Here is a 24,120-nt window from a genome sequence, read left to right on the forward strand (position 1 = left end):
TACCCGACCCGACGACAAGCAATCATTCCACCATTCCTTCGTGTCATTTGACATGTGCCGACATAGCCTGTGGCCACACGGAAACGCGTCCGCGTTCCGTCTTGTTTCCAGGCATCTGGAGAGCTCCAGTGCTCTAAGTGGGGTTGCGCAGATGCGTGAGGGGTAGCTTTGCGTTACTGTGGGGTCGCTCCTTCCCCCGAACCCCGAGATGTCAGCAAGCATAGCTGCCGGCTTCCTTTTCTGGGCGATGCCGTACCAAGTTTCGGTCTTCCGACACCACTCCTACACCAAGCATTGAAAACTACGACGAGCCTCATACGGAACAGGTCCGGGAGACTGGAGTTCTTGTATATGACCATGCTTGCTTTTTCGATCTTGGCATTCGACAATCGGACCTCACCTACGTGCCCAGAGCTCAATACCCAACAATACGACTTTGGGCATGAATGACCGATTGCCGCCGTGATGATCATCAACTGGGCACGAAGCCCTTGCGTTTGTGGAGGAGATGGCGAGACGCGCTCATTCCTACCATTAGGCCGCTATTGCAGTTATGGAGCGGTACCCAGAGTGTGAGTTGATGGCACACACCCGTGATTGTCTGAGCCTTCGACTGGCTATGGTACCTTCGCTACCACGAAATTTGTGCGGAGCCACATGGACTCGCACACATCTGGGAGAATTTCAACATCTCATGTAGCTTCACACTTACATTCACTACTCGCCTGCCTCAACAATCATGTCTCAGCTGGAAACCTCCGTTTCGTGCGCTGAGAAACGTTACAAAATCAATGCAAAGAGAAGCCCACTATACGCCCTTCCCTACGAGGTCCTAGCCCATATCCGGGGGTACTTGGATCACGCCGAGAAGACTTGCTTTGCGCTGTCAGGTGCCAAGTTCTTCCAAAGTTTTCCATCCATCACTATTCCAGAAGAGAAAGTCGGCGATACCAAGATCGACGTCCATCTTCGGCTTCTGAGAGACGACTTCTACAGAGAAGCCCACAAACGACCGGGGATCTGGTGCGTTTATTGTGCAGATGTACACAAGGATACGCACTTCATCGAGAGCATGCTCTGTCGCCCACGGCAGGAACGCAAATGTTCCTCTACACTCAGACTGTGCCCACACAGGTCTTACTCTCTGGACTACTTGAGAGATAAGGTAGAAAGAGCTGTATCTCTTAGGGGTAGGCAGGCCATGTACTTTAGTCTCCGGTGCTATACTTGCGAAACAGAGTTGAAAAAAAGCCAGATATACTTCACCAATTGTGCCGTCACATACGATCAGACGTCTGGAGACTATGTCATGAGAAGTGACATAACCATAGGCTTTTCGAAAGCAAAAGGCTCGGGTTTACATACAGAAGCGCGTAGAGTCCTACAAAAACTCGATTTCACAGCGTGTCTTCACAGACAAATTTCTGAGGAAAGCACCATAAACCGGTTTGTCGATGCCGAGACCGGGGCCGTCAAAGCAGAAAAGCAGAACCAAGCCCATCGCGTACATTGCGAGCACTGTAAAACGATGGTACGAACCAGATACGTCAAATCCTTGTGTTTTTCGCCTCACAAGCCAGGAGCAGCAGCAGCGGAAACCGGACTGAAGATAGATATTATACGTCACTTGGGCAAATTGTCAAACGAAGACGATTCGACGTGGAGAGCGCATCTTCGAAAGCGGCAATTGAAAGTCACAAAGGATTAAGGCGACCTGGGTTCGGCTCGAACTGGGCTGACCACCACGATGAGAGAGTGGGAAAGCAAGAGCTATGTGCATGGCCGCCAAGATGGAGAGCGGTCGGGCCTCGCGGAGTATATTCGGCATGAACGCTTCGAAGCTACCCCACCATCTGATAAGATTCTGATCTGCACCCCCACCAACCTGTCGCGTCGAGCTCCAGCCATCGCGTCCTCAGGCAATTCGTCTCATCTTTCAATTTGCGCGTCGCATTGCTGAACTTCGAAATAATCATTTCAAAATACCACAACCCGCATTTGTCTTTTATATCGAAACCTCAACGCGAAGATGGCCCACCCAGGCACCGCACACAAATACACCAAAGGCCTCATCGCTTTCGAACACGCCTCCACTCACCCTTCGTCCTCATACAACACCGTCCTCTGGATAGGCGGCCTAACAGACGGCCTCCTCACCGTCCCCTACCCCTCGCTCATCGCTGCCTCCCTCCCACCAACCTGGTCTCTCGCCGAAGTCCTCCTCACCTCCTCCTACAGCGGCTGGGGCACCGGAAGCCTCGCGCGCGACGCAAAGGAATTAGGGGAATGCGTGGCATATTTCAAGGCAAGGCGGCCGGGGAAGAAAATTGTGCTCATGGGACATTCAACGGGGTGTCAAGATATCATGGAATATTTGCTGGGGAAAGGAAATGAGGCGAGGGAGAAAGTGGATGGCATAATACTGCAGGGTGGTGTTAGTGATAGGGAGGCATGGGAAGATTACTACAAAGAGGGAGAGAGAAGAAAGCAGCTTGACGATGCGATTGCGATGGCTAGAGAATTGGTGGACAAGGGGAAGGGAGAGGAAGTCTTGTCACCGGAGAGTAATCCTGTGATCAAGGACATGGGCGGCCCTCTCAACGCATATCGCGCATACTCCCTACTTGCAAAGGGTGGTGACGATGATTACTTTTCGAGCGACCTTTCCGACCAACACTTCAGGAACACGTTTGGCAGGATACCAGACACCACAACGGTAATGTTTTTACTAGGGGCTGAGGACCCGTATGTGCCCGCAAGTATCGATCGGGCGGCTCTACTTGAGCGCTGGACAAGGATAATACGGGAAGGAGGTGGAGTAGTAAATAGTATAACTGGTGGTGTGGTACCGGGTGCTCATCATAACCTTGATGGGGATCCAGAGGAGGTTGTGCAGGATCTGGTAGGAAGGGTTGTTGGGTTTGTTTTTGCGTTGGGTCTGGAGATGACGTGGAATATTTAGTGGTGTTGGATCTTTGGCTGGGATAGGGTCTCTGCAGTCGAAAAAGGACTAGGAGCAGCGGTTTTGTACAATTGAATGACAATGTAGACCTCTGTGCTTCGAAATTTCCAAAAAAAAAAAAACATGAGAAACGCTGTTCTTCAAAGTAATGTATTACCGTGGCATGCTATCCACGCACACCACTGCCTCTCGGCCATTCCCTACTCAACGATATCTAGCTTTTGGTATCCCCATCCAGTCCCAACCCATAATCCGTTAATTCATCCTATCCCCATCCCAAAAGCAAAGGAATAGAGCATCCAAAGCTCCGCCCATTCGAACGCCCACGCAATGCGAAAACAACCCATTCCATCTCCACCCACACTTAGTCAAACCCACTCCTCCATTGCTTCCCCATAAGTTTCTTGGTTTGCTGCGCAAAGTAATGCTTCCGTCTTCGCTCACGCTCTGCTGGGCTCCGCTCTGCTTCTTCTGTTTCTTCAGCTGGTAATACCTCGGTATCCTAAGCCCCCGGTATACCACCAGGCTCCTCAAACACCGCTTGAACGACCCATTGCTCGCCGAACTTGATACCCTTCCCGCCACTGATACCAGCGTTGCGCCAAGGACGATTAACACCGATATCCACGATCCAGATGAGCCACTGCGGATCGCGTCCGGAGCCGTTTTGAAGGGCTTTGACAAGACCAGTCCGTGGCGCACCGAGACAAACGATGTACTTTGCGCGGACTTCGAGGGGCTCGCCTTCCAAGATGGAGACTTCGCCCGTAGAGCCGCCGACGCCGGATGGTGTTTCGACAGCAAGGCAGGCGGCGCGCGATTTGTTGGCCCAGCCTACGATGTTCAGAACTACGCGTTGGTCTTGGTCGCCAAGGGCTTCAAATTCTTTGTGGCGGCCGAGCAGAGCATCAATAATAAGTTCCGGTGGTGCTTGAAGACGCTTTAGAGCTTCTTCAGTCGCGTTCCAGGAGCGGACGGTGCCGCCGAATTTGCGGAAGAGCTCGACTTGGCGGCGTATGTCCTTGTCCCAGTCTGCGTTGCGTTCGAAGCCGAGGAGGGCGACCATAACTTTTGGCCCGCGTTGGGCGAGGTGCCGTGCTGCTGCTACTGCGCGTGCGCCTCCGCGGTGGTTGCCTGCGAGGACTACGATAACGGGGTTGGCGTTTGGATTGGCGCGCGAAAGACGCATGCCTCCGGGATTTATAGCAGTCAGAGCAACTTCTGCAATACCTCGTCCTGAGTTCTCTGCCATAATATCTTCGTTGAGGCCGAAGTCTACTTCCGCGGTTTCCTCTACGGCCAGCATAGCACCAGGAGTGATGGCGAAGCACTTGCGGTTGTTAGACACCAGTCGTAAGCAGCCCTTAGCGCTAGACTCGAGAGGTGAATCTGGTGGTGAAGCAACCCGCCCTGGCCTAGGGCTACCAGTAGCATGTGAGGACGTGTAGGGTCGGTTGATGAACGAGCGATTAGTCCGCGGCAACACGCCTGAGCCCATCATATCCATGTCGGCCTGTACGCTGCCTTGCCTTGTTGGTGCCATCTTAACCGAAGCCCTGGACATTGCCCGTCTAGAGTTACGTCCGCTGCCAAAGTCCTCCTCTTCCTCCTCAGAGCTTGTGTTGGTCGTGCTTTTCAGCTTCCGATCCAGCACGTTTTCCGTAGGATGAAGGTTCTTTCCGCCGTGTGTACCTGGTCTTGCCAAGCGATTGAAGCTGACCAGACGGTCTTCGTCTGCAGTGGTGTCCTCATTCCTAATCTGATTGAACACTGTTCGCTTGTCAAACTTCGAGAGGTTACTCTGGAAGTCAAATTCAGGCATGTCCTGAATATCGGTCGCATCTTCTGTAGCCCAGCCGTTCGTAGCTTCGAGCGCCTGTTGCCGTTTCGTTTTGCGATTCGACGCGTTCGCCGCTGCGAGACCGACTCTGCCGCCAATGACGCCAGGAGTTCTCGTTTGGGGCTGTTCGGCGGCTTGCAGCATGGGAGTGTTTCTCCAACCATTGCCTTTGCTAGTAGAGGTTAGCTCTTGGACATGCGACAGAAGACCTGGTGTTCAAAATCCCACATACCCTTTCTTGACCGCCTCAACATCACCGTTCTTCCTCTCTTGAGCGGCAAGTTCCTTCTTACGAGACTTGCCCCCTCTTCGAGTCTTCTTGCCATTGTCGTCGTTCTTCTGCGGGCTGGGGTCATCCATAGGCTTGCCGGTCCTCGTCTTGGTGATGCTTGCCCTTCGCGCATTCACCTGTGCTGTCCGCGCCTCACTGTCCGCCTCCTCAGCGTCCGCAATATCCAGCGACGAGAATGGACCTTCCAGAGTCGCCGCACTCGGCTTTCGGACGTTGTGTTGCTTCGCATGGCTTGCGAAAGAGGACGTGTTCTTCGATACAGTCGCCGCGCTCGCAGCAGCCACGGGCTTTATGGGCGTCGCAGGGGCTTCCTGAGGGGTTGCGGAAACGGGACCACCCAAAATAGGGGCGGTAGAAGTGCGCTTTCCCATACTGAGAATCGCAGGATCGACGAATGGCGCGGCTTGACCTGGCTGAGGAGCGGTCTGGCGAGGCGCTTGACGAGCATTCTGGTAGGCAGGCGCGCCTGCAGGCGGGATCCCGGACGGCTGGCTGACAAGATGCGGAACTTGTTGGCCCATATGCTGCGACTGGCGCGGGGCATGGCCCGGAGGATACTGCGAGTGTGAGTATGCCTGCGGCCCTGATCGCGTGGGCAGAGGTTGGGGAGGAGCGGGCGCCGACGGATTGACCTTAATGTCTGCAATCATTTGTCCCTCTACCGTGTAGGAAGCGACACGGTGACCCGAGTTTGGGAAGAAGACTGCAGACGTCAGCGTATGCCCATATTCACGAATTCTGGCTGCGGTGTACCATCTTGGAGAACGAGTGTAGCTGTCTGCTGGTCCACGGCGCTGACCACGCCCACGACGACAGCACCAGGGGGAGACTGCAGCGTGACCGCGACCGACAATCCGACGAAAGCACTCGCCATGTTTGCGGTAGATCGGACGTGTTGGAGGTGGAGCGGTGATCCCGAGTCCGTTGTAACCCCAACCTAACTATTTCGCGGGTCGTGCTTTCGCGCTAACGCAGTGGTCAGCCACAGTCTAGCCAACGGTGCGTCTTCACATGCTCAGCATAAAAGGGACACCCGGATACAAGTTGCGCCAAGGTACCCTGCATGTGGAAGAAAACGAACGAAAGCGAATAGGGGGTAAAGACTACAAGAGCTTGAGATGCAGGATCTTTTGGAATATGTGAGAGCAATCTAGACTTATGGTGTATCTTCTCTCTGTCATAGTACCCAGCCAGGCACGCGCTCAACTTTCCCAGGAATGACGTACACATGAAAAGGAGACGAAAGGAATAATAACTCATCTTCATTACGCGTTTTCATCTAACTAAGGCCGCCTCATCACCTAAAAGCAAATCAAAAAGTCCAGGGTATCCATACAATCGTTCCATGTCATTGCGCTCCATCAACCACGAGGCGCAAGTCGCGTGCGCCTCGACTGATAACGCGACATTCCCAGCTCCGCATCAAACAAGCACCCAAGAGGCCACACTGCCAAACATGCACGAGTATGCCCTCTTATTGTTCCAAGCAGCCAAGCTCAACCCACGTGCGTCCTTCTTATTAAATTCTGTCACGGCCACAATCGAAATCTTCTGGCCCGGCGCACCGAGGTCCATGCGCGGGAAGTCGAGCCACCAAGTGCGCCCGTCGGTGTTCAACGGCTTGTAGTCTGGATTCCGGCCGTCTCTGCCGGCAACGCTTAGGAGCATAATGTAGGGCGGACCCTTTCCGTTGATCTGGGGATCCCAGTGCGGGCAGATGAATGACATTTGGAACCGGACTACTGCTGGTGCGTAGGGGTCGTTTACTTTGATTCTGGCTTGTGATGGTTCAAATGTTTGCTCGCCGAAGCCGTGGAGCTTCATGCCATTGCCGCAGAGAAAGAGGCGCCCGCCCTCGTCATGCCGCATGAACTCTTCGTATGACATGATGCGTCCGTCGGTGCGGAACTGGTGAGAGGCTTCTCCGGGGTAGTGCTTCAGTCCGAATTCGTTGTTGTCCATGATAAAATGCTGCGGAGCGAAGGCTCGTACGTATCTAGTGCATGTTAGCCCTTGTTCTACGGGTGGTGAACTGCGAAAGAAGTATCATCTCGAAAATCTTACCCTTCGCCCTTATTACGACACCCTAGGTGTCCAGCTCCCCAACAGGGATCAATAAGCTTCCATTCTCCGTTGTCGATCTTGACAGCGTTCCAGGCATGTGTCGATTCATAAGGTGGTGTAGGTTGACCAGGCTCCAAAGGTGCGTGACCGTAGCCCTTACACGCACCGGAACATACCATAGCTTCCAACCCAGCTTTCAGAGCCAGAGCAGCGAACAGACCGGCATACCCTTCGCATACTGCCAGACCTGATGCAATTGTCTTTTCGGGTGTAGTAGGCATAACCGTGTTATTGAAGAACGAGTGAGTATCGTAGTCGACGTTGTGATGAAGCCAGGTGAAGATCGCTCGAGCCTTGTCTGTAGGTGAGGCAAACTGTGAGCATAGTTGATGAGCAAGCCAGCCCACGTCTGAGTTGGGAAGTTGGGTACGAGGGAACTGCGCAGCGTGATTGTCTGGGCCTGAGAAGTCCCGACACTTCAGGCAACTTGATGGAGCAGCACCTGGTTTCGGTTTGGAAGCCATGATGGCGCTGAGGTTCGGTCTGGACGACATGGGAACAGGTGGTGGTGCACCAAGAGCCGGGGCTGAATCAGATGTAACTACTGGTGGGCGAGTTGAAGGCACAGGTGGAGGTGTAGCGGCCTTATTGTTGAAGCCCATGTCCAACGCTGACCGTCGCGGTGGCGGTGGTGCGATCACTCTGTTTGTTCGAGAGGTGTCGTTTGAGGATTGCCTTTGTGGCAGCGCTGGCACAGGCTGAGGTGATCGCTCGCGAACGATGGACTGTCTAGGAGGTAGAGAGGGTCTTGCCGGTAGGTCTGCACAGCATCATGTTAGCAGTGCTCTCGATGTGTGCTTCCGACTTTAGTCTACTTACTGGGAGTCTTGAGCTGAGGGGGTAGTTCCCGAGAAGGCACATAATCCCTCTTGCTCTTCATAGCATTCAGTGTCGCCTTGCTCTGTTTAGGGTCCTCAGGTGCTTTCTTGGCTGGCAGCGGTGGCAGCTTTGACGGGTCATAGGCCGGAGCCCTGACCTGATATACCGTGCCTGTACTTCCATTGCTATATCCTGAGCCATTCGTCTTCACAGAACCCAATGACAGCGTTGATATGCCTGACGCGATTGTGGAAATTGACTCAGAAGACTCGCGCCTGCGCACGCTCGATTCAGACGCCTTGCGCGGAGGCAGTGTTGGCGTTTGGCGAGGCGTGCTGGCATTGCGCGGAGGCGGACGAGGAGGCAGCGCGGGCGAGACTTTTGGTTTTTCGGATTCGTTCACTACTATGGGCTGGTTGCCGAGTTGTCGCGCGGAGGTGGGCGCATTGCTCAGGACTGGCGGGTTGTTGACTGTCTGGCGCGAGTAGGCGGGAGGGCGCGCGCTGGGCGGCGGCGGCGGTGGCTTCTTCTTTGCAGTCGAAGCATCGTACGAGTAGGTCGGCTTGGCGCCCGGTGTAGGAGTGTGCACCTCCTCGAGGTTGAGCGCGGCAATCCTCGACTTGATCGACCCTTCAGCCATCACGGTCGCGTTCGGGTGATCTACGGTCTGTGTTTTAGGTGTGGCTGGTGCTCAGTGGAGTCAACAGGAGCATCAATTGGTGGTGTCAGTCGACGTGCACCCTCTCATTGCGTGGCGAGCGAGAGGCTACAGAGAGAGTGAGCAGAGTGAGCGAAGGAACGTGTAAGCTGTGAGTATGACGAGACGAGGCTTGTCCGCCCAACAAGAGGCACGCCTGACCGCGAGGGATAATTGCAGGCAGAAACGATGCACAGCCTCCGGGGCTGGCTGTCAGTTCGCGCTAGTCCTGAAGCTGCAACCCCACCTTTTTATCCCGTCCTGCCGACTTAAGCTTTCCCTCTCGTCTCAAAATAGCCCGGACCGATCCTCAGGGCTGACACTCTGGTGCTGGCTTAGTGGTAGATAGCTCATGGCCTTCCCAGACTATTGAATGACATCAACGTGCCTTGGCCGCCGCGACTGTCATCTGTCGTGGCACGAGGTTCGCATGACGTTTCAGAGCCTGCGCTTATGCTGTGTACCCCCGGGTGCCCGTTACCAAATCCTCACCGGTGCATAGGGTCGTGCCGTACAGGTACATGCAGATGACATAAGTGGCCTTGACGACGATCCTCCTGGATGCATGAATACCTCGACGTCTGTTGTTGGTACAAAGTCGTTAAATTTTGGGTAGTATACCTGATCGTATGAAGTAGTCATTTATTTCATGGCTGTATCACCACATGCAGCGACCGTCTGATTTTAAAATTTCTTTGTTGACTATTGCACACAAAATCGCTATTGTATCAAACAAGTCGTAAGTAGAACATATGGAGTCGCCAAAGCAAGCACATAGACAACCCCTACACTCCATTCCCAATCCGCCCAAAACCTCTACCCAGCCTGTGCCGCCCATATCGCTGACCAGTCCCACCCAACTCTAACCGGGAACACCATAGCAATTTCAACTTGTGCTCACGCATCGCTGCGCAACGATAAGAATAGCGTGCGAAAAGACACTTTTACTCTTGTTGAAAGGAGAGGACGGGCAGTCGCTGAAGATACCACCCAATAATGCAATGCGAGGGGCTCGCTATTCAAAACGCCAGAGAAGAGTGTGAGTGAAGTGTGGTGAAGACTACTTTGTAGCGAGACGCATGATGCGAGTTGACCATGTGTAACCGCTACCTCTTGCGCTTCTTGCTCTTGTCCAGTGCTGTGCTCATGGAGTACGCGTCTTGCATCGGCATGTGGTAGTCGTGCATTGGGGGAGGCGCCATGGAGGTCGCCGAGGAGACTGAGTTCTTCTTGACCGAGACCCCCATGTGGCGTCCATAGCGACCTTTCCTGCCGTTGCCTTCGTCTTCGCTGACACATCCGTCGGCACCGATGCCGGCGTCTTTGCAGCGCTGGCATGGTCGCTGACGGTCACAGCCCTTCTTGCTCTTGCGGCAGCGCTGGCAGCGTGGCTTACTCGAGAGATCCTCCTCATCGACGCCGAGCTGATGCTGGAAGTTCAGCGATGCGTTGGAAGCCTTGCGCGACTGAGAGGGGAGAGAAGACGGTGACATTGGGGCCTTGGTGGTGCCGTTGACCTTGGACTTGCTCTTTGAGGTGGCACGGGGCTTGCCGGACTTGCCAGACTTGCTCGACACGGAGCGAGCCTTGATGATACCGGCGTGCACGCGGTGGTTGTGTTCATCGGCAATCATCTCATCACTGGCACCCTTGAAGGAGCCATCTCGGTCGTCCTCATAGTCCTCACCACTGCTCTCGGCTTCGTCGTAGACACGTGTATGGTCGTTCATTGCACGAGCCATGTTGTACGGGAGAGGAGGAAGCTCACTCTCGTCATCGCTACCATCAGCACTCTCGTCACTTGAGGATGCTGCAGCCTTTCCGCTAAAGGCATCATCGAGCGTAGAGGTAGACGTGCGACCGTGGCCGGAGAAGTTGGACGCATCACCCAAGCGCATGAGCTGACGAGCGACATCCTCATCAGAGATGACGCTGATACTCGCAAGAGTGGTGTCAGGGGTAGGAAGGACCCCACCGCTGCCGGAGTAGCGGTAGTGGGAGTGCTGAGCCGAGCCACGCGCGCGAGACTTGTATCCCTGAGCCTGGCTACTAGCCGCAGAGTATGGTGTGACTAGTCCCTGGAGATATGAACTGTCGCCCTGACCGTAGCTCTGCGGGGAGGGCAGCGGATGCGAGTATGAGAATGTTTGCTGGTTGGCAGAGTATGGCGAGCCAGCAGTGTTTCCGCTGATGCGTCGCTGGGGGGATACGGACGACTGTGAAGCATTCATGGGAACTTGAGGCGGTACGAACAGAGGCAGCTCCTAATGAAAGGAACGAGTGTCAGACTAATGCACGATACATGCCCACTGTAGGTACTTACCGAGCTGTCGAATTTGGCACGTTTTCGGCGGCCACCCTCGACAATGTTGTCAACGCTAATCTCAGCGCTCGCCAATGGCTCTTTCCTCGAGCGTCGCGAGCTGCTGACAGAGCCATGCTCGTCGTCGCTGTCGCTGTAGCCGTCGCCATTGGCGTCAGCGAAGCTTCCGTGCGAGCTGTTGCCGCGACTCTTTATAGACGGGCGCATGCGCTTGTTGATGGACGCGCTCCTCCGACCACGATGTGGGGAGTGGCTCTGGCGCGCATGACGGGACCCCGCTCTCGAGCCTTGGTGATGCTGGATCGGCGGTAGCATCTGGAAGGCCTCGTCGAGGTGGGGTCGAGCGCGACGGGGCGAGATGGTCTGCTGGCGCGGATCAGGAGAGAAATCGTCAGCATCAAGAGTCTCTGGTGAGACACGGACGTAGACGGTCATGCCATGTTCAAAGTTCTCGAAGCGCGCAATCAGCGTGTTGCCGTGGCGGTCCTCGAAGATGACGCCTCGACGTTCATACAGACCGTAGAAGTTCTTGACTGTTGTGATGATGGAGTCTGTGGTGTCGTGAGGGTATATGTCGACCCGCATGGGTAGCCGGGCCTTGTGTGCTGGCGACTGAGGGAGCAGCAGCTCGAAGCTGACGTGCTTCTTGGGCGTCTGCTTGGAGGGCGACAGGGAGTCGTGCGCCGAGCCGGTTTCGGTGCTCGGGTAGACGTCCATGATGCCAGAGTCTTCTCTCTGAGGCAGCATGTCGTAGCCAGACTCCATCTGCATGGCGTCGTGGTGTCGGCCCGCTAGGAGCTCTTCCACCTCAGGGCAGCGTTGTGCGCCCGCAGGCCGAGGTTCCGCAAGCATGTTGGAAACTTGCATGCCAATGTCTCTGGTGTTGAGAGTGTATTCCAAAGCCTCTAAAACGAGCTTGTGTATGTATGTGTGGTTGGGCGGCGCACCGATCCTGCCGGTGTCGCAAGGGCTTGGACGGACGGCGGTCGGGGAAGGATAAACGGGCGTCGAGTCTGGGAGGTGACATGTTAGCAGATGGTCGCTGATGAGGTTTGATGGCCTTCCGAGTGCTGCTCGCGTTGTTCTGCGCAGCCTGTGCTGGGCTGGAGGCGGTTGGGGGCTCGTCACCGCTGGCCAGTTGCGGACTACAGGGAGAAGGTGACGACAGCGCGGAACCCCCAGGGGGCGGCGTCGCAGTCACCTGTCGGGCCCAAGCCGGTCGCAAAGGCCTATGGAGAGATGTACTTACCAACAGATATGTCTAGAGCGCTGGATGGGCACTGGATGCTTCGATCCGATTGCGTGAGTGTACCGCCGCTGGCTGCGCACGTCAGGTTAGCGACCGGAATGCGCAGGGCAGGATTGACTCTATCTGAGCGCCAGAGTGCGATCTCAGACGGGCCACAGGCTTGATGGAAAGGGTTGAGGCTTACAGAGAGGAGGTGGTGTGGGACGGAGGAGAATGGTGTGGAGGGTGGGTTGCAGATGGGAGATGTTCGCAAGCGAACAAGAGAGACACCGACTAATGACCACTCCAGGTCACGACGTACTTTCCAAATGCGCCTCAAACCAAATGGCGGTCGCCTTTACACACACTTCCAGAATCTGCCATGTAAATTTATACCATCAAAACGGTTTAAACAGTACAGCGCATCCTCCCCGCTGCACATATGCGATTGCGCCTCCATTGGTAACTAGTATATACACTACTACACGAAACAGCCCACCTCAGTCCTTCAGTCACGCAAAAAGACGAAGAGTGCATGGCAGCTGAGGAAGTCCCCAGCTTTCGTCCCATCTGGTGTGCCTGTCTTTGAGGTCGAAACATGGGACAACTCGGCGGCAGCTATGCGCCCAATGGTAGAGGGGGACTAGAATGCATGCCACAGGACAACTCAATCGCTTGTTGACTATACCTGCGCAAGAGAGCCGATCTCAACAGGTCAAACATGACCAATGGGCGGATACGCGGCGTGCTGGTCGCGATGCGTACGTTCCATGCGAATATGGACAGGACGAGCTTTAGCACCCTGATACCCCGATGCGCCATCTCGAGCACATAGAGTACTCGAATACTACACTCCGGGTCGCCTTCACACAGAATTCTAGTCAGAGGGCTAAGGAAGCTTCCGGTCCCGAAAGTGGGTGAAGCGCTGTGGATTCGTTGGCAACTGGTGCCGGGCGTCTATTGGAGAGATCTCCGTGTGACACTCAATGCCACACGCCTGCTTCCGTAGTTCCCCTTTGCAGACAACCGTCCCTGAATGAGTCGCCACAGGATTCCCTAGAGGCTCGTGCTACTTATGAATTACGCGACCAAGGAATTATGTCTACATGTGCTCCCGCAATCGTCTGATGATCTCGGACCCACACTTTCATGACGATGGTAGCGCAAGCGCAGGAATCAAGCCGCGGATAGTCTACACACCCGCTGTGGTGTAGAAGCCATGCGTTGACCGGATTATCGCCGTTTGTTATCTTGCTGCTCAGATTCCGACCCTGCATGTGCGCGAGCGGATCATGGCGAGGGTACACATGTAGCGCGGCATGCGACTTCGCAAATCCGTGGCGTGAAGCTCGGACAACCACTCTAAGTGATGAGGGGTCGATCAAGAAGTCTGAACAGCATGTCTCCCGCACTTTGCGCAAACACGTTTCAGAAGGGATCCCGGTCGCGGACCATTTCGAAAGACGTTGTGCGCATTTTTGGCTCCATGCGATCTCGCTACGGATGGGATCGGTCCACACAGTCAGTCGGCGGTGAGCTTCTCGGCCTATACAGCCCGCGGGGACAAAGCAAAGGAAAGACGCGATAACGGCGCCAGTTTCAGGCCTTTCAACGTTCCCCAGACGCATTACCTTCCTCCAGGCTGCCTGGGACAACGCCGGCGCAACAAAGGCAAGCGCAGGCTGCCGTTTGATATCTGGTGGCAGTGCGCTGATCGACTGGGTGTGGGCGCCCGACGGCGGGTCGTGTTTACGAGTTCCAGACCACCCTTCTGATCGCGACCACAATTGAGGCCATCCAAAGCACCTGGAGTATGACGAGACGGGTTGTTATGGCAATAGAGCGCATAAACAGGATGTTTACAACGGGGTCGCATGGTGATGGCCGTCACGTGATTCCGCGATTCCAGCTGACTTAATCCACCATCAGCGCGTCTTTTGGCGGGGTACGTGTATATCTACATGTAGGTGTCTGAAAACCCTGAAAGTGTCAAAATACACTCTCGGTAGCACTTGGATACTATGTGAAAGTTTATAGAGCGGGAGATTCGCAATGTGCGGAAGCGCAATCTAAGGACGTCTTTTGTGATGATGTTGGAGCTCGCGTTTGCCTCGGCGAGATGACGTGCCTGTCAGCTCCGGAAGCATATCGGGAAGGTGCGGCCCGTGCATCATCACTAGGGCCGCTCGGGGATAGTGTCCAGTAAATAAACAACATTGCCCATCCAAACGCGCATAGCTCCAAGCTCCCATATAAGTTTACAAGCTCTTGTTGTCGTCAACACCACTCCTCGTGCCATTCGACAACGTCGACCCGTCTATCTCATCGTCGCCAACTTAGATGGAGAGTTTCTTTATATCGGCCACTGTTTTGTAGCGCTCCACCTCCGCTGCCCCTATCGTCCACTTCGCAACCGTCGCTGTCAACACAACATACATTCCAAGACTATTGTCTTTAATCGACAGACCAGAACATAATGGACGCAAAGGTAAGACTGCTCTCTCTTTGTTTACTCTCACTTTGGCGGCATGGCGGTGCGTGGACGCGTTTCGAGGCTGTCGACTTCATCTTTTCATGGTCACCCAGACCATCTTCCTTTCACACCAGCTGACAGACTTTTCCACAGCCTCAACGTCCTGCGCGGGCTCTCCGAGTACGCGACGAGAACGCGCCGACCCAATTACCTGCCGGCAAGACTCTGCATTCGCGCAATAAGTCAACACCAGCGCTGTCCACACTGATGCAGGTCGGCGGCATCAAGGCGGCCGCAGCCAAGCGGACCGTGTTTGGAGACGTCAGCAACACGCGGCAACCCATAACAAAGGACGACATGCAGGTCAATGGGAAGAAGAAGGGTCTTGAGGTGCTCAAGGACAACTCTGCCGTCACGGTCAAGGAGATCACCACAAAGGCTGGCGCGTTAGCACGACCAGCGCAACGCCCTCTGGCAAACGTCACAGCCAAGGCGAACGCGTCAATAGAGGCAAGCGACGTCGCGTCTGCTGTTACCAAACCTATCACCGTCAACGCCAGCCAGCCGGCCGCCGAAGTCCGCAAGGTCATCACCAAGAAGTCCTCCACAGCCGTCTTCAAGGAGCCACAATCAGAACCCCTTAACGACACAACAACTCTCGTAGATGTACCTGCTCGCCAACCTCTCCCTACCCAGCCATCTTCATTTCCCAACGTGGACCGTGCCTCAGCACAGTCCCAGCAACCAACGACCATCCCTGAAGAGGAAGAGAAAGCCGAGTCAAAAAATGGGGCGGACGACAGGTACGAATACCTAGATGCTCTCGAGGAGCAGGCGCGCGTCCTAGAGCAGGAGCGCAATGAGGAACTCGCCAAGGTCAACGGCCTGAACGGTCTCGACCAAGAAGAGTACTGGGACGAGGAGGAAGACGAAGAGTACTATGATGCCGACGGCTACACTACTGCCCGGTCTCTGCGATCGCGCGGCGACAACACAACTGGCGGTGTCACCCTTGTCCTTGCGCCTAGGGTCACTGCAAAGACACAACGCGAACTTGAGGCTGCTCGCATCTTCGTCGAAGCGAATCGGAGTGCCGAAGACGTGGAGGACGAGCAGTGGGATACCTCCATGGTGGCTGAATACGGCGACGAGATCTTCGAGTACATGCACGCCCTTGAAGAGCGCATGAAGCCCAACGCTTCTTACATGGACCACCAGGCCGAGATCCAGTGGTCGATGCGATCCGTCTTGATGGACTGGCTCGTTCAGGTCCACAACCGCTTTACCCTTCTGCCCGAGACTCTTTTCCTCGCCGTCAACTACGTCGACCGTTTCCTCTCGTGCAAGGTCGTTTCACTTGGCAAGCTTCAGCTGGTCGGCGCCACCGCGCTGTTCGTCGCTGCAAAGTACGAGGAGATCAACTGCCCGTCAGTACAAGAGATCGTATACATGGTCGACGGTGCCTACACTGCCGATGAGGTCCTGAAGGCTGAGCGCTTCATGCTCAGCATGCTTCAGTTCGAGCTGGGTTGGCCTGGCCCAATGAGCTTCCTTCGCCGTATCAGCAAAGCAGATGACTACGACCTGGAGACTCGTACCCTATCCAAGTACTTCTTGGAAATCACCGTCATGGATGAGCGCTTCGTGGGTTGCGCTCCTAGCTTCCTGTCGGCCGGTGCTCACTGCCTTGCCCGCTTCATGCTGAAGAAGGGTGACTGGGTAAGCTTGTACCCATGCACTATATCAGACCATGCTAACATCCCCTAGTCGCAAGCACACGTACATTACTCCGGGTACACACTGACCCAACTGCGACACCTCATCTCCGTCATCCTTGAGTGCTGCGACAACCCACAAAAGCACCACGCGGCTGTGTACGAGAAGTACACCGACAAGCGCTATAAGCGTGCTTCCATATTCGTCGAGGCAGAGGTCTCAAAGGGCTTCTCGCTGCCATTTGTGTCTAGGGACAGCCTTGCCAGCCAAACTTGGAGGCGAAAGTGAATACACTTGTCTCCACATGGCTCTGACTTGACTGTGTTCTAACGTGGCTCAGGGCTCGTGTGATCGCGCATCTCTCCGAGGGCATCCACCAGCACCCACCCGTCAAGAGCCAGGCAGTACAAGTCAACCGGTCTGCTACAACTCAGCATCAGCACCAACATGGTCACCATCGAAATCTTCTCCATTCTTGCTTATTGTTCACGGATACCCGGCGCTTTGGCGGCTTCTTGGAACAGGGTCAACACCAGCAATCTTCCCAGTCTACATTAGTCCAACCTTCGTTCGGACACCCGGTGCATGGAGTTTATAGTTATCCGGCCTGAGTCTTTTCGTTCCCTCCGTCACTGGTTCTTACTCTCTCGTCACCGTCACCCATACCCTGGCAGCTGGCAAACTTCCCTTCGACTGTATCTACTTGCTTTGGAAAGCGCTTCCGGCCGTATCACGACGAAATGAGGTCATGAACACCCACTCCCATTAGTTTAATTCTCCAACTCACGCGGATTCTCCTTCTGGTGGCCGTCTTTTTTCCCTTTTCTCCTTTAGTCACTCCTCTTGGGTCGGGTTTCAGCGATCGGCGATTCTTCGACGCACAGGAGTTACATGGACACCGCACTATGTGCGTATGGGGTTTCTCTATCTGCGTTATGCGTGGCACAATGAAGCTCTTAGATCGGGCTTTCCAGTAGAGTCAAGAAAAGCGCTTAATACTTGCATCTTCAACAACGTTGACCTTGAGTGATGAGTGCGAACACCTTGCAGTGAGCGAACTTGATTGTGGATGTGCGTGTTCTTCTGGCCTAGGTTTGAGACTTCGTATGGGTTTTCATTGTACTTGATGATGTTTGCTTGGTGGGCATCATCTCATGGTCGTTGAGAGGGAGATTCAGATGACACGTCCAAGCCTGTGCTGAACGCCCGAAACCTCCATATACACGTTTGCTATCCTCCACCCCAAGTCTGCCCCAGCGAATGCGCCCCACCATCCAAGCATTCGGGTATCTCAATCGTGATTGCTTCCTTTTCGTGCCGTCGTTGCCCTTTTCATCTCAGCAAGCCAATTACGCCCTTGCTATGTCGAAATTCGATTCGTGCGAGAAACCGTGGAATGCTGATCATTGTGTTGCTTCCGCTGCCGGTGCGATCAAGACTACCGAGTCACCTGGCATACCGTCAGCTTCACATCATCTCAAAAGTCATGTACATTTCTCACCTCTGACGAACAGCATCTCGCTCTGCTTCTTGACTGTCCGCACGCGAGGCTCCTGGTCCTCATCTTCCTCCTCAGCAATGTATATGGTTTCTTCGACGTCTCCGAGAACGAGGTTGCAATGCGAATCGTATGCCTAGCCATGCTGTTAGCTATGCATGTACATATGTACAGGCTGCTGCATCGCGACTCACGTGTAGTCTGCCCTTGAGTTCGCGGTCGCCGCGCAATTTGACAATGACGACTTCGTCAATGCAGAGGCGCACAAGGTCGAGGGGCTCGTTGGTCTCTTCTTTCTCGTCCATGGCGGGCAATATGTCTGTCGTGGATGCGATTCGTCGTGTGAGAGCTACAAGGCGCCTCCGCGGTGAACTTTGGCAGGAGCGATCGTCTTGGCGGAAGCGGGGACTAGCGTGCACGCGAATCTAGTGGTGGGCTGGTAGGCATTGCGTCAGGGCCCAGCCCCAATCCAACATTTCTAGGTACATTCACCCTCAACATCCCAGTTTCCACCGCCGCCCTACTCTCGATCACTTTCTGTTCGCTTCGACTTTACTTGCCATCCAGTATACGCTGCCCGGACGTACGAGCAAGAGCACGAGTCATGGCCGAGATCCAGGTCCCTGCCCAGAAGGACGAGCATCCGCTTCTAGCCTCACGTCCGCCGGTTACCGATCCCATCACCTATCTTACTATTATTGAATACAACTTGTCCGAGGAGAACTTGCCTATTCTACACGAGGTCCTCCAAGATGCAGAACTTACTGCGACTATCGGCTGGGATCTAATACATCTGCTCCTTCCGCTGCTCCCGCTATCGGAAGATTGTTTGCAAGACATTGCCGCAAAGGGCAACCCCAGAGAGTGTGTCTTGAAAGTGACAGAGGCGCTGCGGCTACTGGAATTCGAGGAACCACACGATCACACCGACGAAGAAGATGATGATGCAGACACGAGCGGAAGCAAGAAAGCGGCAGAGGTCGGAATGGGCGAATCGAGCACAAGTCCTGCGTTCCAACCAGCCGTAGTCCCGCCACTTCCGGTACTAAAGTTTGAGGTACTCTTGACTATACTGGCAACACTACATCGACGGGTCAAGACGAAATATCCGAGCCGGTTCCTGTCTACCAGTCTGCAGGCTGCACTGCTCGCATACAACAGGGCCAATACGCACATTGAGGACCTCACTCTATCCGCTGTCAAGTTCGTCAAGACGCTTTCCGGCACTAAGAGGCCGCATTTGCCTTCAAGACGAAGCAGTGGAAATCTGCTACGTGTAAACACGAACCAGTCGGAGCCAGATCCGGAGGCACAGAGCGATGCACCGAGCAGTGAGGAGAATGATCTTGTCAATCGCCTACTTCAGTCATTCCTCACGCATATCCTTGAGGATTACGTCTTGTCATTGACATCAGACGACGATGTTCCAGGTCTCGCGTGGGCCAGCAGACTGATGGAGCGGTACGAGCCCCAGCGGATACCGAACAAGCCCAACTACAAGAAATATGCGGATAGGTTTGCAGAAGAAGAGGATTTGACCTCTAGGGTTGCGATTCTTGGACAGATTGTAGCCTTGACTCAGGATCTTGGGTTGAAGTACAACGAGCTGCTGCGGACTGTGATGGATACGGAGGATGAAAAGCGAGGTATCCCAGGGACTGAGGACGAGCCACCAGCCACGGCTGGCGACATCCCGCTCTCACGAACAGGCGCTCTTCTACTTATCGCTGCGCAAAATGTCAAACAGGAACTGTATGCTTCAGCCAAGCAAGACGAGTCGTCGTCAATTGCCATTTTCCCAGGACACGCCACGATACTCAGCAACTTCATCGGAACTCTCGGGCAGCAGACCGTTGGTATGGAGCCCGAAGCTTTGCTCGACACAGTTCTTACATTTGGCCTCATCGCACTCGAAAAGAACAACATCGGCGAGCCTAAAGATGACGAATCATTCGCCCAATATCTGCAAACAATCTCGCTCATCTCCGCAAACTCGCCGTCCCCAAGCCTACGCGGCCATGCGCATTACCTTACTACAACAGTCTTGCGCTCACATCCCCACGATCTCGTCCGCCTAACATTCATCCGCGACACGTTAGAACACTGTCCGTACGAGAATCTCAAAGCAAGCGCAGTATCGTGGCTCAAAGGCGAGACCCTCGAGGCCAACGCGCCGCGTCCTCAATCCGCAGACGACGAGCACGAAGAAACCAACATCTTCGCTACCCCAGTCGCGCTATCTACCGTCGCTCCTTTCCTATGGCCTGATCTCACCAAGCAATATGCCACCGATGCCGTCCTAGAAGAGTCATGGATGCAATTTCGCCAAGAACTTGGTTTCTACGTTGCAGCACTCAACTTCTATTATCTCCTACTACAGGCGAAGCATCTACATGAGACGCTTGGTATCAAGGAGTTGAACAGTAATCATAGCATTCAGTCGCAGTATCTAGATGTGCTGAAGCAGACTGCTGCGCGGTTTCAGAAGGAGCTGTCATCGGGTGGTGGCGCACTTGTTGTTGAGGGTGAAGAGGCGCTGGAGCAGGCCAAGGCTGATGTCGGGTTACTGGAGAAAGTCATCGAGTGGGTTGAGGGCGGGTTGAAGAAATTGTAGATAGGGTGACTATGTGTGTCATGAATGATGTGCTTCAGACGGTATCTGCATGGAATACAATCACATTTGCAGTAAGACCCTCAATATATCCACAATGAACTTGAATTGCTTAGAACATACCCCCGTTCATACCCCCAAATCCCGCACCACCACCATACGATCCCCCCTGTGGAACCCATCCCCCGAAATTGTCCGCCGTCATATCATTCCACAGATATAAATCTCCGTTTTGAAACGCCGCGGAGAAGTCGCCCATATCCGTGGTAAATGCCGTTTGATCGCTGATCGGCTGCGGGTCAATGGCCATGTCATTCGCATTCCATGGTGTGGGTGTGGGATACGCGTTACCCAGAGCGAATGACGACGTGGGGAGAGAAGGAGGTGCAGGTTGGTGTTGTTGCTGCTGCTGTGCCGCAACCTGAGCTGGATCGATAGCAGACGCCGACGTAGCAGCAGCAACCTGCACATTCTGATCCGCAAAAGCAGGTGTCTGATTCCTGCTTGCTGTCTTCATCTCATCTCCACCCCCTACCTTCTTCCTCCTCTTAAGATGCCTTCCCTCCTTCCTCCAAACCACATATTCATCCCACCAACTCTTCAACTTTTCATGCAGCAAGAAATTCCAATGACTCGGCACCCTGACTCTACACTCCTGCGGCCCACCCGCCTCATTCGTCTTATCCAGCACAGTGTCGAGGTAATAACTCACTTTGAGGCTCTGGCTTTCGAGCAGCTCGCCCATTTCCGCGTCGGTGCCGACGGCGTATTCGGCTTTCATGAGGGTGACGAGGGAGTACACGGCGCGGACGTAGAGGGCGTTGGGCGATTTGCGCAGTTTGTCGACGGGAACGGCGATGAAGAAGTCGAGGATTGTGTGGGCGGCGGAGATGCATTTTGTGGTTGCGTTGATTTGGAGGGCGGAGCGCGAGAGGAGGGATTCGGGTTGCACGCAGTCGTCGTCTAGGGCGGGGAGAGTGATGTGGCGGTTGCGGAATTCGATGACTGGGTTGGGTTAGATGGGGTAGATGTTATATGTATGCTGTGGCTTACCGTCGTAGCGACCTCCGTCCATACCAAACTCCCACATCGATAACATGTCGGAGTAGTACTCTATCTGTAGGTTCAGCGTCATAACGTCGTCTGGAATCCCTTTCCTCCAGTCTTGCATCCGCCGATCAAAGATTCGCAATATGATCTGCATGCGGAGCTCTGAAAGACTAAAGCTCGTACTTGCGTCGTCAAAGCCAAATGCAGTATTTGCCTCGTCGGCTATCCTCTGAAGCTTCAACCATGCCACTATCCTTTTGTCGTCCAACAGTTTCGACTTCTCCAGTATGTTGAAGCACTCTTCCATCCAACTGTTGAACAGCAGTATGTTGGGGCGTTTCAATCTCATCGAGAAGCCTGCGCTGATGATGTAGAGTAGGAGGATAGTACGGCAGTGTTCAAGCAACTCCTCGGGCGAAGAAATCTTCTGGAGCGACCGAATCGCACGTTTGGGGAGTTGCTCGTGCGTTCTGGGTTTGGACGTCAAGCCCAACTCCAGAGCCATCGACGCGGCCATGTTGACCCACTGATAGATTTGCAGCTGGCCTGGTGTTTTCGATGGTGAGTAGTATGTGACTGTGACGATGAGCGCCTGAATAGCTTGGACCGACTTCTCGCCTTTGATGAATGCGGAACGTGCGTAGAGAAGGACGGTTTCTTCATGTAGTCTGTCCGACAGGGCAGAACCTTTCGAGTGCGCAGCCGCGGCCATAATCGCGTGGAAGAGCGCAGGCTTGTTTGCTCGGAGATCGAAAACATCCCATTGTTTGGGAATCGTGATGCCTGGACATGCAGCAACGAGCTCGGTGCGCCATATGCTCAGGAGCTCGACTGCTAGATCTTCCGAGATGACACCACGATCTATAATGTCGTTATCAGAAGACCCCAGGAAGTCTGTCGGCGCGCCAGTAGACGTAGAGTCGACAGTAGGGGCTTTTATGATTGGTGCTGTGACCATTGACGCTGATGTTGTGACACTCGGGCGACTTGATACGCTAGGAGGCGTCTCCTTCTTTCTCACATGGCCTTGATCGTCCGAGTCCTCATCACCGGATTCCTGTTCGCTAACATCGTTCGATGATCTGGCGTTGGTCTTCAGAAGACTTCGCATCTGCTGTATCTCTTTCTCCAACTCCGTGACTCGCACGTCTGTTCTCTTTCTTTGTCTTCTCTTGGCCGGCGGCGCGAAAACACATGTTCTGTTCGCCTTGGCGCATCGCTGGCACTGCGTCGAGCTTGTGTCCGGGTTCATAAGACATCGGACTTTGGAAATGCGGCATGCTTCACAAGCGCGGTTTAATGGCTGGTCTTGAGACTTCCGGGGCTGTTCCGCGTCTGGGCTGTTGACGAGTTGGTTGTTCATGGTCCACAGCGTCTGTGACTTGGTGTCATCTCCAAGGCCCGACATTCTGGTTGACGTCGGCAAACCTGTCGCTTGTAGTAGGATGATATATTCGAATGACTGTCGTCTTGACATGCGCACGCATAACGTCTTTGATCCAGATTCGACGTTGCTAACTGCGCAATTCCATGTTTGTAATCAATGGAAGATCGACTAGCGCATGCAATGGCCGGTAGATCTTGTGAGGGTCTGTCGGAGACACGCGCTGGAGCGGAGATTGACGGTCGCTGATTATGTGCGACAACTTTGAATCCTCGATGTGCCGGAGTTAGTAAGGTGTTTGATGTATGACGAACGTGGATGCCTGGGAAGCCGTTGATCGAAGGTCGCGCGACAGGGTCTGACACGCGAAGCACCAATTAGGCAAACCTGTGGGTCTAGTGGATGACTTGTGGCTAAATATTGAGCCCGCAATGCGCGACACACGATCTTCGCTCTAGCGTCTCGGAGCAATCCCTAGGAAATTTGCTGTCCGTACCTTTGGACTGTTGTATCAATAGACTATACTGTATGTACGACTATCGCACCAGAGTCTGCAAGAACCCAAGGCATCTACGACACTGCAACATGAGCTGGAAGTACTTATAAATACACTGCATACGCGTTCAGGCACCCCAATACTTGTCGCATGGATCGGAGTATTGGTCAATCAAACGGTGCCTCGTGACGACATTGCATGTGATTGGCAGCAAAGCAATACGACGGAGATATGCCGGGCGACCATCGAATCCGTTAACACAGCACCAGAGTATTATCTCGAAGAAACAGTTCATAGCAGCCGGGGTTGAGAGTTCTGTCAAATCCGCGCTGACATACGCTGTGGAGAGAATCGCGCCCCGCATATTTGGCTAAGGCGCCCCATGCCTTCCAAGGTTACCCGACGGCAAACCTTCGTCAGCGTAGGGCGCGACTAGCGCCTTGGGTGTATAGTAATTCAGATCACAAAAACTACTGTTGAGCTCTCCTCGCCTCTCAAAACGATATAGTTGTTCATACGATTCATTCAACATAATAGTCGCTACAAACATGTCCTTTCTATACACCGACTTCGACAAGGCAAAGACACCACCCAAGCGAATACCACC

The 24,120-nt window shown here is 54.2% G+C and overlaps 7 protein-coding genes across 7 annotated transcripts; 3 read left to right on the forward strand and 4 right to left on the reverse strand.

Annotated features, from left to right (window-relative positions):
* Positions 1-2,029: 2,029 nt before the first annotated feature.
* On the forward strand, positions 2,030-2,962 carry J4E85_002382 (uncharacterized protein; the record flags this gene model as incomplete). The annotated part of the gene is made up of 1 exon (XM_051466661.1): positions 2,030-2,962. One exon carries the CDS (start codon positions 2,030-2,032, stop codon positions 2,960-2,962), a length of 933 nt encoding a protein of 310 aa, XP_051329516.1.
* A 502-nt stretch (positions 2,963-3,464) lies between these two features.
* J4E85_002383 (uncharacterized protein) lies at positions 3,465-8,677 on the reverse strand (the record flags this gene model as incomplete). The annotated part of the gene is made up of 6 exons (XM_051466662.1): positions 3,465-4,974; positions 5,035-5,797; positions 5,848-6,031; positions 6,529-7,090; positions 7,159-7,978; positions 8,038-8,677. The coding sequence occupies 6 exons, from the start codon at positions 8,675-8,677 to the stop codon at positions 3,465-3,467; spliced, it is 4,479 nt and encodes a 1,492-aa protein (XP_051329517.1).
* Positions 8,678-9,840: 1,163 nt separating this feature from the next.
* J4E85_002384 (uncharacterized protein) lies at positions 9,841-11,909 on the reverse strand (the record flags this gene model as incomplete). Its single annotated transcript, XM_051466663.1, has 2 exons — positions 9,841-10,998; positions 11,058-11,909. The coding sequence occupies 2 exons, from the start codon at positions 11,907-11,909 to the stop codon at positions 9,841-9,843; spliced, it is 2,010 nt and encodes a 669-aa protein (XP_051329518.1).
* Positions 11,910-14,761: 2,852 nt separating this feature from the next.
* On the forward strand, positions 14,762-16,762 carry J4E85_002385 (uncharacterized protein; the record flags this gene model as incomplete). The annotated part of the gene is made up of 3 exons (XM_051466664.1): positions 14,762-14,773; positions 14,912-16,477; positions 16,526-16,762. The coding sequence occupies 3 exons, from the start codon at positions 14,762-14,764 to the stop codon at positions 16,760-16,762; spliced, it is 1,815 nt and encodes a 604-aa protein (XP_051329519.1).
* Positions 16,763-17,877: 1,115 nt separating this feature from the next.
* LSM3 (U4/U6-U5 snRNP complex subunit lsm3) lies at positions 17,878-18,277 on the reverse strand (the record flags this gene model as incomplete). Its single annotated transcript, XM_051466665.1, has 3 exons — positions 17,878-17,924; positions 17,976-18,108; positions 18,167-18,277. The coding sequence occupies 3 exons, from the start codon at positions 18,275-18,277 to the stop codon at positions 17,878-17,880; spliced, it is 291 nt and encodes a 96-aa protein (XP_051329520.1).
* A 299-nt stretch (positions 18,278-18,576) lies between these two features.
* Positions 18,577-20,586, forward strand: J4E85_002387 (uncharacterized protein; the record flags this gene model as incomplete). Its single annotated transcript, XM_051466666.1, has 1 exon — positions 18,577-20,586. One exon carries the CDS (start codon positions 18,577-18,579, stop codon positions 20,584-20,586), a length of 2,010 nt encoding a protein of 669 aa, XP_051329521.1.
* A 109-nt stretch (positions 20,587-20,695) lies between these two features.
* Positions 20,696-23,041, reverse strand: J4E85_002388 (uncharacterized protein; the record flags this gene model as incomplete). Its single annotated transcript, XM_051466667.1, has 2 exons — positions 20,696-21,588; positions 21,637-23,041. The coding sequence occupies 2 exons, from the start codon at positions 23,039-23,041 to the stop codon at positions 20,696-20,698; spliced, it is 2,298 nt and encodes a 765-aa protein (XP_051329522.1).
* Between the last annotated feature and the right edge of the window lie 1,079 nt (positions 23,042-24,120).

Source organism: Alternaria conjuncta (assembly GCF_024043145.1).
Source record: "Alternaria conjuncta strain BMP 0040 chromosome Unknown scaffold_3, whole genome shotgun sequence".
Taxonomy (NCBI): domain Eukaryota; kingdom Fungi; phylum Ascomycota; class Dothideomycetes; order Pleosporales; family Pleosporaceae; genus Alternaria; species Alternaria conjuncta.